Source organism: Microcebus murinus, chromosome 7 (genome assembly GCF_040939455.1).
Source record: "Microcebus murinus isolate Inina chromosome 7, M.murinus_Inina_mat1.0, whole genome shotgun sequence".
In the NCBI taxonomy this organism is placed as follows: Eukaryota; Metazoa; Chordata; class Mammalia; order Primates; family Cheirogaleidae; genus Microcebus; species Microcebus murinus.
In genome coordinates, this window is record NC_134110.1 from 28,739,706 (window position 1) to 28,752,392 (window position 12,687).

The 12,687-nt window shown below is 36.9% G+C and overlaps 1 protein-coding gene across 2 annotated transcripts in view; it reads left to right on the plus strand.

Moving 5' to 3' along the window:
* Positions 1-12,687, plus strand: part of TRAPPC9 (trafficking protein particle complex subunit 9) — a 609,198-nt gene that overhangs the window by 23,133 nt on the left and 573,378 nt on the right. Inside the window, exon 5 of one of the 2 annotated variants that reach the window (XM_076004998.1) lies at positions 5,122-5,148. The exons of the other annotated variant lie outside the window; for it this stretch is intronic. Within the exon in view, the coding sequence (XP_075861113.1) occupies positions 5,122-5,148 (27 nt within the window). The remainder of the gene's footprint in view (positions 1-5,121; positions 5,149-12,687) is intronic. 2 annotated transcript variants of the gene reach the window in all.

Here is a 12,687-nt window from a genome sequence, read left to right on the forward strand (position 1 = left end):
ATGCCAGCTACTTGGGAGGCTGAGGTGGGAGGATTGCCTGAGTCCAGGAGTTTGAGACCAGCCTGGGGAACTGAGCAAGACCCCATCTAAAAAAAATACAAGAACTAGGAGAAAGCCTTGCTACTGATTGATAAGAGGACAAATTCCCTGGGCCTCAGTCTCCTTACGTGTAAAATGAAGAGACTGGACCAGATGCCCAAGATTTCTCCCTGTTCTAAGATTAGCTTCTGTGAGTCTATGTTTTTTGTTTATATTTAGAGATTTTAAAATTTTCAGATTAAGTGCTGAATACCACTCCCTTCCCCAAAGCAGAATTCAGTATGCACTAGCTGAGGTTTTAGTTATAGTCTGTGAGCATCCTATTTTTTTTTAAAAAACCTACTGAAAAAACCTTTTATTATACAGGCATTTTATTTTGTTGCATCTTTTTCAGCAGCTTCGCTGGCCATAGGTGGTGCTGTTGCACCAATTATTTTAAGGTTTGTAATTTTCCTGTTTGTAAAAGAAGACAAACAAGGTTCTTTAATTTGATTTTTTTGTTTTTTTTTTTTGTTTAATGCTTCAGTATAGCACCATGTCCATTATATTTGGATACCTGGAAAATGTATTCTAGTTATATCTTATTTTTCTTCTATCATCTCAGCATGAAAATTTCAGGCATGCTGTGTGAACAGTGGTGCAATTGGACTTTTCTTCCAATATTAGAAACCAGTCAGCCATGATTTTATGAAAGAGATAGAAACTGTGTCTAGAGCACCTTAAACCTGAAAAGAATATTGAACTCCCTGAGTATTGAGCTCACTGTTGTATACTTATTAGTGGGTGGTATTTTGGTATTGTGGAAAAAGCCAAGGTCAGCTGACTTGTGTTTGAATGCAGTTGCTACCACTTAGCCATGCTAATTGAGTCAGTTCTTGCTTAGAGTTTTTTTTTCTCATCCACAACAAGGGGCTGCTAATATCTGCTTTGTGGAATTGTGAGAATTAGAATGTATGCAAAGTGTTTAGTGGTCATCTCACAAAACATCTCATAACCATTAGCTATTTATTATTTTGTGTGAAGCCATCATTTTATAGTTTGGAAATTATTAAGGAATTAAAATAGGAAAAAATGGTTTTATGAAGAAAGACCAATTAAGAAAGGAGGGAAATATTCGTGGAGGGTCAGTAGTTCCTATACCCATGTTTTAGCAGCAGCATTAGAAATGTGGCCAATAGAATCATCTTGAACCTACCACAAGTCACAGAATTATTTGCAAATTACTATGTGCTGGGCTTTACAGGGGCCCAATAATAACACTTGTATTTTCTGTAACAACCAATTGAGAGATGAGACAAAAGAGTAAGCAGGTAGAGAATCAAAATGTTACCTTTATTACTGGTAAAGCCACATTCTCCATCAACTTTTTAGGGATGCAGGGAAATGAGTATCTTAATACTGTATCCAAGGTCTAGAAAGACTGAGCCAGTCCCAGGCAGCTGGGGACCACAGTAGGCCTTCCTATGAGGGGATCTCTCCCTGTCAGAGTTAGGGCATGGGGGAGCAGAGCATCCAATGTGCTTCCTGAGGGTAGCCAGCACCCAAGGAGAAAAGAAGGGTTTCACATGCCCAGCTTGTCTCCCTAACTTACTAATCTCATAACTCACTCCATTTATGTGGGGGAGGAGTAGGGTTGGACAAGAGGTCCGCAGTGTTTAGGGAAAAGCCTTTATTAGGGAAACCAGGGGACTGGGGAGCAAGTGCTTCTTCCCTCACAGTTCAAACAGGTCATGGGAGGACCAGAAGGGTGCTCTCCAAGAATTGGTAAGTAGAGAAATTAAGGACATCCTTTGGGACTTAGACTAGCAAGGAAATACAAAAGATGATTGGAATGGAGACTTGTAAAATCACCTTAATAGATAAAACCTGTTGAGCACTTAAAACATGCTATACACTATTCTAAGCATTTTACATAAAGCAATTTAATCTTTTAATCTTCACAACAACCTGGTAAAGTCAGCTAGATTATTATCCTGATTTTTAGATGTGGAAAGTGAGGCACAGAGAGGGTAAGTAGCTTGGCCAAGGTCATAGAGCCAATAAGTAGAAGAGCTGAGACTTAAACCCTGGCAGTGTGGCTGAGCTCCCAGAGGTTGGCTTCAGGTGTTTAGAGGTATCAGCCTATCTACAGCTCTGTATGTATGTCTGTACATCGGTCAGGGGTTGGCCAGCCTAGCAAGGGTGGGAAAGGGACAGTTATGCAAGCATTGGCAATTGTGTCTTGGCTACTGTACATAGGCGTGCACTATGGTTTGCATTATTCATTTGTCTAGGTAGCAGGTCAGCTACTGTAATGGAACTTTAGGCCATCAGGTTCATCTAGAAAAGCCCTCTTGCTCTTCTTCTGTTCATGTTTGCCACATTGCCTCCTGCCTGTGATTTAGCCCTTGAGGAGAAAATGTGCTGAGTGTTGAACCCTGATATTTTGGTCTGATTGATAATTTTATGTCTCCTGTTACATTAATAAGTTAAACCCCCAGTTTTCCTATGTCAGTCTCTTCTGGATTTGGTTAATGTGAAATCATTACACTAGGGCCTGACAAAACTCATAATCAAATGATTGATGACAGTGCTAACGACTCTGAGGCATCAGAAGTTTCAGTCCTATCCCCTGTTTAAAGGACATGGCATAGAATAACATATTTGATCAGGTTTTTCACAGAAGAAAAAGTTTGTAGGGTTTTCTGGGAATCCAAACTTCTCCAAGGTTCCATGTTAGCTGAATATCTGCTCAGGGCAGATCTGTCAGCTCATTGTCACAGGCCATCGTGTCATGGGGCATGTGGTGGTGGGGCATTGCGTGGCTCCTCTGAGCTTCCATCTCCTCATCTGCAGTGTGGGGTTAATGGTGTCTGTCTATTAATCCTTTGTAGGGTTACTCTGAGAGTCACCCATGTTGTTTATCAAGCATTACATTTGACATAGAGGTGGTATTCAATAAAAAACACCTTTTTAAAATTTTTTTTTTTTTTTTTTTGAGACAGAGTCTCACTTTTTATTGCCCAGGCTAGAGTGAGTGCCGTGGCGTCAGCCTAGCTCACAGCAACCTCAAACTCCTGGGCTCAAGCGATCCTCCTGCCTCAGCCTCCCGAGTAGCTGGGACTACAGGCATGCACCACCATGCCCGGCTAATTTTTTGTATATATACTTTTAGTTGGTCAATTAATTTCTTTCTATTTTTTTAGTAGAGACGGGGTCTCGCTCAGGCTGGTTTCGAACTCCCGACCTTGAGCAATCCGCCCGCCTCGGCCTCCCAGAGTGCTAGGATTACAGGCGTGAGCCACCGCGCCCGGCCCTTTTTAAAATTTTAATGGTGGTTTCAAGATTGCAATAATTTTTAGTCCGTATTTTTTTTTTTTTTTTGAGACAGAGTCTCGCTTTGTTGCCCAGGCTAGAGTGAGTGCCCTGGCGTCCTAGCTCACAGCAACCTCAAACTCCTGGGCTCGAGTGATCCTTCTGCCTCAGCCTCCCGGGTAGCTGGGACTACAGGCATGCGCCACCATGCCCGGCTAATTTTTTTTATATATATATTAGTTGGCCAATTAATTTCTTTCTATTTATAGTAGAGACGGGGTCTCGCTCTTGCTCAGGCTGGTTTTGAACTCCTGACCTTGAGCAATCCGCCCGCCTCGGCCTCCCAAGAGCTAGGATTACAGGCGTGAGCCACAGCGCCCGGCCTTTAGTCTGTATTTAAAAACAAATTGCTATAAACAAAATAGCTCTTAAATAACACTATAGTCATGGGGCCCATTCTCAATATAGACAGTTGAATAAATATGCTATTTCAATAAGAATACGTTTTATTGGGACACATCTTTTTGAATCTTCTTAACATGTTTAAAAATGATAATACATCCTGAGCAACATAGCAAGACCCAATCTCTATGAAAAATAGGAAAAAAAATTAGCTGGGCATGATAGTACACACCTATAGTCCCAGCTACTCAGGCTGCTGAGGCAGGAGGCTCTCTTGAGCCCAGGAATTTGAGGCTGCAGTGAGCTACAATGATGCCACTGCACTCCAGCCTGGGCAACAGAGCAAGACCCTATCTAAAAAAAAATGATAATAGCTAACAATAAACACAGCTCTTAGAACTAGTATCTATTGGGGTGTGTTTTGCAAATGTTAGGAAATTGCATTCTACAGAGAAGTGTAATTGGATTTCACTGATACTTGGGATAGCAGATCATCAAGGTCTTCAAAAAGTTGTTGATCATAGTATTTTAAATTAACTACAAATCTTCCTTCTAAAAATTGGAAATCTTTAGCCTGCTGAAGTGTCCAGTAGTTCAGTGTGTGTGTGTGCGCGCGCCTGTGTGTGTGTGTGTGTGGGAGAGAGAGAGAGACAGACAGACAGACAGACTGAGATTTTTTAGAGGGGCAGTGCAAAGTTCCACATAGTCTTCTGGCACCTTTTCTTCTTTTCTCTCCCACTCCAGATGCTGACATATATTTGCACAAATAATATTACTTCGTCACTTGACTTGTTTGTGGAAATAAGATATGCTTGTTTAACACACTGACTGCCATGTGAGTGGTATTTAACTCAGGCTAGTTTTGAGCTCAGGGCCTCCTGAAGCAAAACCCTGCAGTTGGATTGTGAAAATATTATTGATGTTCTTATTGCTACAAAATATTGACAATTTAATATTTAAAATGTGGATTGCATTGCATATAACTCATGCACAGAAAATAATAAAAAATAACAAATTAGAAAAGATCATTTTGTTTTGATAAAACATCGTGGCCCCGGGAAAAACATTTTTTTTTCTAGTGTGGCAGTCAATGTGTTAAGAAGAGTTGGGAGCAGGAGCTTAGAAAGTGGGGAGGGAAAGAGGTGAGGAGGCGCTTTTCAAATTTGTTTAGGATATGCGTAATGGTAGCTTTTCTTTTCTTTTTTTTTCTTCTGAAGCAAAAAGTCACTAAACTTGTAACATACCATTATTCAGAATTGCTTTTCTGATCACATACAGGTTTCTCAGGTTTCAAGGCTATGTGAATTGTGAAATGTGTTTTAGTATTTATCTTTAAAAGTAGTTTTGTTTTCCAAATAAAAGACCATAATCTGTTCTTTCTTCCAGGGGCACAAGAAGTTCTCATTGATCCAGGTACATGATCTATGTGTTCAGTTTCTTTGGTTATTTTTTTAAGTGCTTGTTTCATGGTGGTGTGAATGAATGGCTAAAATTTCTGGATTATGATATTTGGAACATTCTGATTTAAGTAACTTTAAATCAGAACTGTTAAAAACCTGATTGTTGTTTGATCCTTGTTTGATGGGGTGCCCTATTGCTTTATGTTGTCTGTTGAAGAGGAAAATTCTTCTTCTAGCATGGTTAAATCAATGATTTGAGAATTGTACCTTTAATTCTTTGAATGCATTGAGCATGTGTATCCTGTTAATTTTGAATTCATTTATAGTAATGACTTGGCTCTGATTCTATGGCTTGTGTTCCCTACAACATGAATTTGAATTCTCTACTGCATTTTGTCTATGTGTTCTTAACAGGGAAAGACATTTTGCATTTTTTACAGAGGTGGGCCTTTCTTTCCCCTTTTAATACCTTCTATAATTTGATACAGCAAAAAATCTCTTTATTACAGTGCTTATTTCATGATGAGCTCTATTGTTTTCTGGTTTGATCAAAAACAATGACAGCATGAATAAATAAGAAAATGAAGCACAACTTGGTAGTTGTGTTTACACAGGCTTAGTGACCAGCACATTTACTTTCATCTCATTGTGCATCTTGATTCTGAAATGAAGCCGCTTCAGGTTTGCCGATTTCTGTTTTAACATTTGTGTTCAATTCTTTTTCCAGGCTGATGGCTAAGTTTCCTGATAGGGTTTGTGGGAAGTATAGAGGAAAAACAACAAATGCTTAGTTTTGTTTTTAGGAGACCTGAGTTGTTGATGAGAAACAACTTGACACAGTCAGGCACATTGTAGACTTCACGTGACTGAGAAACTGAAGGCCCCCAGCCAAAACTGGTGAAAACTTAAATTGATGTTGAATGTCTTTGTATTGGTATTTGACCATTACAAGTTATTTAGCCCAGGCTGGCTAATTGTGCCTGATATAAAATACTGAATTCCAACGTGTCAGTCGCTTTAGTTGTAGGAGAATTAGATGTGTACACAAGTAGGAGTAGCTTAGAGCTATACAAAACATCAGTCATTTGTTGAGATAAAAAAGGAATAAATTTTTTTATTTCTGAAACGTCTCAAAACAAGTTTGTATAGGGATGAAATTGAGTTAGGAGAGCTGGGAGTAAAAGTGAGGATGATTCTGTAGGGCTTTGTTATTCAGGGGTGTGTCAAGATCCTGCCATCAATGTGAAAACCACCAGGAAAGGACCCAGGAACCAGTGTTTGGTGTGGAGGCCATCTTTTGTGATGGTCCCAAATTAGAACAGCGTGATCTTGACTTCTACTCACCCAAGGCAGAGCAAGTAGAGATGAGAGTCTGCTCTGGCCCACATTCAGTTCCCACCTTCCAGGCGGCTCCCATTGGCAGCTTGTGCCTTCTGGCCTCTGCTCGCAGGGGCCTTTGTGTCTGGACTGACTTGCTACTAAACTCTTACCTGTCTTTTAAGTATTGGTCCCTCCTCTCCTATCTAAACCCTGCCAGAATGTCAGTGGTGAGTGTGTCAGTGGGAATCTTCACAACTCCTAGAAGCACTGTGAATGTATTCTTCAGAGCCTCTACATCTGAACAGCTAACATTCTCTCAGGGGTTATATTAATACAATTGTTTGGCTCCGTAGAAAACCCATTCACATGAAGGTAACATAAAATTACATCATTTTCATTTTATTTTTGAATTCTAAAGGGATATAATGTTTGAAGCAAACTGTTTCAGAATTTTTTTTTTTCTATCTGCCTTTTCTATAAACTATTTCCAGAACCGGAGGGACAAGAGTTGGAGGGTCTTTGGGGGCTCCCTCCACTACTCATTCTAAGCCCAAAGCTTTTCCTCCCGGCATTTCTAGTAGTTAGGCCTTTGGGTTCTTCCTCTGCATTTTAAATGGAACAATTATTTTTTGCAATTCTTTTTTTCTTGTTCTTTCTAAACATTTCTTGTACCTGCAGCAACCACTTCAAGTAAAATGATCTTTTGGATAATTTTACTTACTCATATTTGCTTTTCCCATACTCTTGTTGAGGGGAGTGAGTTTCTTCCTATAATAAAAATTAGCAATTTGCACTTACTGTGCCAGAGGCACTGTCTAAGGCAGCAGTCCCTAGCCTTTTTGGCACCAGGGTCCCGTTTCATGGAAGACAATTTTTCCATGGCCTGGGGGCTGGCAGGGTGGTTTCAGGATGATTCAGGCACATTATATTTATTGCATGTAATGGTAATCTGTAATTGCAGCCACTCCCCAGTGCTAGCATCACTGCCTCGGCTCCACCTCAGATCATCAGGCGTGAGATTTTCACAGGGAGCCCACAACCTAGATCCCTCACAGGTGCGGTTTACGGTGGGGTTTGAGCTCCTGTGAGAATCTGGTGCTGCCACTAATCTGACAGGAGGTGGAGCTCAGGCGGTGATACGAGCAATGGGGAGCAGCTATAAATACAGATGAAGCTTCACTTCCTGGCCTCCAGCTCACCTCCTGCTATGCGGCCCAGTCCTTAACAGGCCACTGACCAGTACCAGTCTGTAGCCTGGGGGTTAGGAACCTTTAAGGTGCTTAAAAAAAAAAGTTTTGATATAATTATCCATCTGAAGTGTAAAATTCTGTGGTTTTTAGTATATTTACAGAGCTGTGCAACCCTCACCACAATCAGTTTTAGGACATTTTCATCACCCCAACAAGAAACCCTCTACCCATTAGCAGTCACTCCCCATTTCCTCTGTCCTCTCCCATCCCAGGTAACTACTAATCTGATTTCTTTCTTTATGGGTTTGCCTATTCTGGATATGTCATATAAATGGCAACGTAAAATATGTGGTCTTTTGTGACTGGCTTCTTTAACTTAACATAATGTTTTCAAGTTTCATCCTTGTTGTAGCATGTATCAGTACTTTCTTTTTACTGCTGAATAATATTCCATTGTGTGGACATTCCACATTTTGTTTATCGAGTCCATTTATTGGTGGACATTTTCATTGTTTCTACTTTTTGGCTATTATGAATAATGATGCTATGAACATTTGTGTATAAGTTTTTGCATGGACATATGTTTTAAATTCTCATATGTTATATGTGTAGGAAGTGGAATTGCTAGGTCATATGGTAACTCAATGTTTAACTTGTTGAAAAACTACCAGATTGTTTTCCAAAGAGCCTGCACTACTTTACATTCCTACCAGCAATGTGTGCAAGTTCTAATTTCTCTACATCCTCAATGCTTGTTACCTCTTTGACTCTAGCTATCCTGGTGGGTGTGAGGCGGTATCTCATTGTGGTTTTGGGTTGCATTTACCTTATAGCTAATGATGTTGAGCATCTTTTCATGTGCTTATTGGTCATTTGTATATTTGCTTTGGAAAAATGTTCAGATTCTTCATTTATTTTTTAATTGGGTTATTTGTCTTTTTATTATTGAGTTGTAACAGTTTTTTTTTTTAATATTCTCTCTATAAGTCCTTTATCAGATATATGAGCAGCAAAAATTTTTTCCATTCTGTGTATGGAAGAACATTTTCTTGATAGTATCCTTTGAAACATTACTAGTTTTAAATTTTGATTAAGTCCAGTTTATGTTTTCTTTCTTGCTGCACTTTTAGTATCTTACCTAAGATTTAAGGTATTTTATATATACTTTACATCTAGAGCAATTTAATCTTCACAATTCAAATGATATATACTATTGTTATCCCTAATCTATAGATGAGGAAACTACAATGAGTTCATTTCTGTATCACTTATTCTCCACTAATGATTATTGCTATTTGATCTAACAAAGCCATAATTAAGCCTTTTTTGGTCATCATACTAAAATAGAGTCATGACTACAGAAAGTTCAAAGAAAGTATTTGATTAATTCCATTTTGTTAACCAGTAGGGAGTGGGCAGTGTTGACATAGATTGTAAGCCCTTCCGGTATAGGGTCATTGTCTTCCTTTTATTTCATTTTGTTTCCTCATACTGTCTAGCATAGTTCCTTATTGTCCAGATTAGTTAGAACATGATGCTCTTGAATCATTGTCTGTAATGACAGAATTTTGACAACAGTATCTATTGTTTGTTTCACAGTAGCAATGATTCTGCCTACATTAAACCTAAAACAAACCTACACTGAACTCTGTCTGCAAGGTGAATGAAGAGATGAGGTCCCTAACGAGAAAAAAAAAGAAAACTAGCAGGAAAAGATAATATAGAAATACCTCTCAGATCTATTAAAAAATCCTGGAGTTTTGACAACAGTTCCACAAACCAATATTTTGTTCCACAAACTTAATGTTTTCATTAAGTTTATAGATATGTTATACTTACACAGCAGAGTAAATTTATTAACTAGATTTGACAAGCAAAATATAATAATGATTATTTGTTATAATTCAAATATTTTGTCTCTTTTAAAGTAATTAGTGCCCCTGAGTAAAGAAAAATAAGTTAGCATGTGACATGGGAACAATCAATCTTCTATATTTATGTGTGTGTGTGTATATATATATGTATTTCTATCTTTTGGAGCATTTTGTAGCTTTTCAATAATGTTCTAACTTTAGAATTATATTTTTAAAAAATTATCACTGTATCTAATGCAGTTTGGACTGAGTTTATCCTGCCTTATGCACAGAATTCCACTGTCTCCTAGGTAAAGATTTTCCTTTTATTATGTTGATTATTAGAGTTAATAGGAACTGTGATTTCTAGGCCTTTGCTCTCCATGTATTTAAAGTTGGCTGTCAAATGCAATTCTCTTTGTTTCTTGAATTTTCATTATTTAGCTAGAATTTTAAAAGTTGAATTTAATATGTTATATAAATTTCCCTAGGAACTAGAATCATTGCTGTTTTGAAATAACAGATACTGTTGCCAAAATTTATGAAAAGCTTAAATCCACTCTTACTTATAAGTTATTATTCACCAGGTGTTTATTTACCTCTTTTTAATTAAAAAAATTTTTAAAGGAGTAGGTCTGCATGCTTAAAAAAACTCTTACATTTTCCTTATTGTAGAAGCCATATTCATTGTAGAGAATTTAGAAAATAAAGATAAACAAAATAAATATATTTTAAAATTACCTATGCTCTTCCACCCCCATAAATTATAGTAAAATTGGAAATCAGGAAGTATAAGTATAATTTTAGGATCAGATAGTCAATTTCTGCAAAGAATCCAACTGGGATTTTGATAGACAATGTTGAACTGTGGATCAATTTGGGGAGTGTTGCTATTTTAACAATATTATGATTTGCGATCTATGGATAATCTTTTTCCATTTATTTATCTTCTTTAATTTTTTCAGCCAATGTTTGGAGTTTTCAGAGTATCATTTTATATTTTGGGGGGGTTTAAATTTATTCTTAAATATTTTATTCTTTTTGATGCTATTGTGAATGGAATTATTTTCTTAATTTTATTTTCAGATGATTCATTACAAGTGTATAGAAATATAATTGATTTTTTTATATATTGATCTTTTGCCTTTAACTTTGCTAAACTTATTTATTAGCTTTAACAGTTTTTCGGTGGACTTTTAAGGATTTTCTATATGCAAGATCATATCATCTGAATATAGAGGTAGCTTTACTTTTTCCTTTCTAATTTGGATGTTTTGTCTAATTCTTGATTTTAGAGGGGAAGTATTTAGTCTTTTACCATTAAGTATGATGTTAGTTGTGGGTTTTTGGTAGATGTCCTTTGAGAGCATTCCTTTCTATTCCTAGTTTGTTGAGTGTTTGTATCATGAAGGTGTTGAATTTGTCAAATGCTTTTTCTGTATCTTTTGAGATGAGCATGTAGTTTTTGTCCTTTATATTACTCATATGTGTATTACACTAATTAATTTTCAGATATTAAACCAACTTTACATTTCTGAGATAAATCTCACATGATCATGTTGTATAATTCTTTTATATCTTGCTGGATTTAGTTTGCTAGTATTTTGTTGAGGATGTTCGCATCTATATTCATGAGAGATGTTGGTCTGTAGATTTTTTTGCTTGGATGCCTTTTCCTGGTTTTGATATAAGGACAACATTGGCTTCATAAAATGAGTTGGTTAGTGTTCCTTCCTTTTATGTTTTTTGGAAGAATTTGTGAAGAATTGGTATTGATTTGTCTTTAAATGTTTGGTGGAATTTACCACTAAAGCCATTTGTACCTGGGCTTTTCTTTCTGGGAAAGTTTTTGATTTTTGATTCAATCTCTTTACTCATTATGGGTCTATTCAGATTTTCTATCTCTTCTTGAGTTGAGTTTGGTAGTTTGTGTCTTTCTAGGAAGTTGCCCATCTCATCTACATTATGTATTCATTATATCCCCTCATAATCCTTTTTTTCCTGAAAGGTGAATAAATCTCTGCTCATCCGGCTCTTATTTTAGTATTAATAATTTGAGTCTTCTCTCTTTTTTTTCTTGGCCAGTTTGTCAAGTTTTTTTATTGTTTTAAGGAACCAACTTTTTTCATTTTGTTGATTTTTCTCTATTGTTTTTCAATTACCTATTTATTTCCACTCTAATCTTTATTATTTCTTGCTTTGAATTAAGTTTGCTCTTTTTCTAGTTTCTTAGGTTGTTGACTTGAGATCTTTTTTCTTTCTGTTTTTTAAAAATGGGTATTTATAGTTATAAATTTCCTTCTAAGCACTGCTTTTGCAGCAGCATCTTATTTTTGGCATTTTGTGTTTTTCATTCAACTCAATGTATTTTCTAATTTCCCTTGTGTTTTCTTCTTTGACTCACTGGTTATTTAGGTGTGTGCTGTTTAATTTCCAAATATTTATGAATTTCCCAAATTTCCTTTGGTTGTTGACTTCTAATATAATTCATTTATGGACAGAGAACATATTTCTATGATTTCGGTTCATTTAAATTTATTGAGACTTGTTTTATGGCTCAGCATATGGTCTGTCCTGGAGAATATTCCACGTGCACACGCATATTCTGTTGTTTGGTGGAGTGCACTGTAGGTGTCTATTAGGTTTACTTGCTGTTTAAATCTTCTTATTTTATTTTTGTTGTGGGGTTTTTTTGTTGTGTTTCCTTTGTCTTCTTTCAGCTTGCTTAAAAACCACAACTCCTTCAGTATTTCTGCCTCGGTGAATTTCTCTTTAATTCTTTTGATAATATATCCCTCGTCTCATTTCAGGGTTTTTATTTCCTTGGGGGAAAAAAATCAGACCCTTATACTAGATTTGGTTCTTTAGTTAAGGGTCTGGCAGCTGTCAGTAAAGCAAAAGGATGGCTTGACTCTTGTGTTCCTTTTATCATGGTTCCCTCATGGTGACCTTTTAATTACTGCACAGACTGCTGTGGTAGTACATTTCCACTGTCCAGCTTAGTAACCTGGCACAGAAGAGCTGCAGTGCGCGTTATGAGTGGATGAATGAATCATGCCGCTCATAGCCTATGATTTTAGTTTATAATTTGTCTTCTCCATTTTCATTTTCATTTCCATTTATATTCCTAATTGCATTTGTTTTAGTACAGTTGTCTTTTCTGAAATACATCCTGTTTTCAATAGACTT